At 42.7% G+C, this 1,911-nt stretch overlaps 1 protein-coding gene across 2 annotated transcripts in view; it reads right to left on the bottom strand.

The window, feature by feature from the left end:
• The window catches only part of gabbr1a (gamma-aminobutyric acid (GABA) B receptor, 1a), an 87,321-nt gene that overhangs the window by 79,571 nt on the left and 5,839 nt on the right, over positions 1-1,911 (bottom strand). For both annotated transcript variants that reach the window (XM_037980305.1, XM_037980304.1), the window contains exon 4: positions 1,228-1,366. In XM_037980305.1, the coding sequence (XP_037836233.1) occupies positions 1,228-1,366 (139 nt within the window). The remainder of the gene's footprint in view (positions 1-1,227; positions 1,367-1,911) is intronic.

Here is a 1,911-nt window from a genome sequence, read left to right as displayed (position 1 = left end):
AGCAGTGGACACATGGACAGCAGTGGTCCAACAGACATTAGTTAGCAGTGGACACATGGACAGCAGTGGTCCAACAGACATTAATAGCCAGTGGACACATGGACAGCAGTGGTCCAACAGACAGTAGTAGCCAGTGGACACATGGACATTTTTCCTTGTTGTTAATTAAAAATAATAGTCTTGGGGAACAAATAAAGACAGGTTTCTGTGCTGCACTGCGGAGCCACTGGAGAGGAAACAGAAGACGGCTTCAATTTGAATCACTTTAATGTTGTCTTAGTTTATAAAATAAAAGTGTTGGATTCAGACTCAGGTCAGTATGAAGGATAAAACATGTCTAATATTTACTCTCACACTGACTCTAATATTAGGCACAGAAAATAAACTCTTTATACTATGTTCATTTAATTTCCAACTGAATATAATCAATCTTTTTATTTTTCATTATATAAAATCCTGAGGACGAAACCCAAATCTGCAGCTGGTCCGTATATTTACAGTCTCAGCTCCGGTTCGGTTCTGGTTCTCTCTCTGTACTGCAGTTTCAGTCGAGTCCTCTGCTATTTTTAGAGAAGAATCGCTCATTGAACTGTAGCTGCTCCAACACAAACACAGGGTGCATCGTGGTGCCAGAGCTCTCCCTCAGGAGTCCAGGTGAAGGAGGCTGCAGGTGAGCACAGAAACAACACCTGATCTTTAGATCTGACTCAGGATCAGGACTGCCTTCAGACCTTTAAAAGCCTTTCAGTCACTGAATGAACTGAAGCTTCTGGTGTAAAAACATTAAAATCAGCTTTGAGAATTTAGTCCGATAGGAAGAGGAGGAATAACTTTCAGCCAAACAGAACCGGAGGGAATAACACTCAGCTGTAAAACCTGAGCAGCACGGTTGTTTTAGCTTCCATGTCAACATGAAATCATGATAAACTCTGCTGAGTTCCTTCGTCTGAAGCGGCTGAAACCCGACTGTCCCTCAGAAATGCATCAGAGTAAAAACAGCGTTCAGCTGAAGCTGCAAACCAGACTATTTATCAGATAAACTGCTTTATGTTTCCATCAGAGGATGATGGAGATCATCTTCTCTGTTAGCAAAATATCTCATGAACCAGTGGGTCAGAGAATAATCTGAGGCAAACATCAGCTAATCAACCATAACAAACACAAAAACAGATTTAACTCTGTCAGTTTAACAGGTACTGAGCTAAAGTTTGGTGTCTTTGGACTCACAGCATCTGCTTTGCAGCGTCATGTCCGTCCATGTGCCGTCAGGTAAACACTTCCTGACCTTTGGCCCCACGATGATCCGGTTCCCTCTGCAGATGTATTCGATCTCATAATCCACCGGCAGGATCTGCACGCTGCGGATCTGTGGAGGAAACACAGAGTCAGGGCTGTGATCGGTGGGTTTACGTCTACAGAACCAGGGAAGTGTTGCTGCTTTTAAAGCCTGACTTAGAAAAAACATAAGAACAGACAGACTTATATAAAAACCAGAGAAATGATATGTTCTGTGAGGAGAGGGTGAACACTGAGCTGAATGACTGCTGAAACCTGCTGATACTGAATTAAGATAAAAGAAGCACAACATCAGCTAAAAGCTAAAAGTAGCCTAAGAAGACAAAAACAGAGCCGGTACCTGAAACACTTCAAAGAGAACAAAGTTTTTAAAGGATTCTATAAGATCTCAGTAAATTTCTGAGAGGAAAACTCTTGTGGATGAAGTTTAAAAAGTATTAAAGTTGAGAAAAACTAAAGTCATCCATCTCCTCCTGAGCGAGCTGAACATTTTAAGATACCATCCATCCATCCATCCATCCATCCATCCATCCATCCATCCATCCATCCTCTTCCTCTTATCCGGGGTCGGGTCGCGGGGGCAGCAGCCTAAGCAGGGAGACCCAGACTTCCCTC

The sequence above is a fragment of the Kryptolebias marmoratus genome, linkage group LG16 (assembly GCF_001649575.2).
Source record: "Kryptolebias marmoratus isolate JLee-2015 linkage group LG16, ASM164957v2, whole genome shotgun sequence".
Classification (NCBI taxonomy): Eukaryota; Metazoa; Chordata; class Actinopteri; order Cyprinodontiformes; family Rivulidae; genus Kryptolebias; species Kryptolebias marmoratus.
This window is presented reverse-complemented; position numbering and strand designations above follow the sequence as displayed.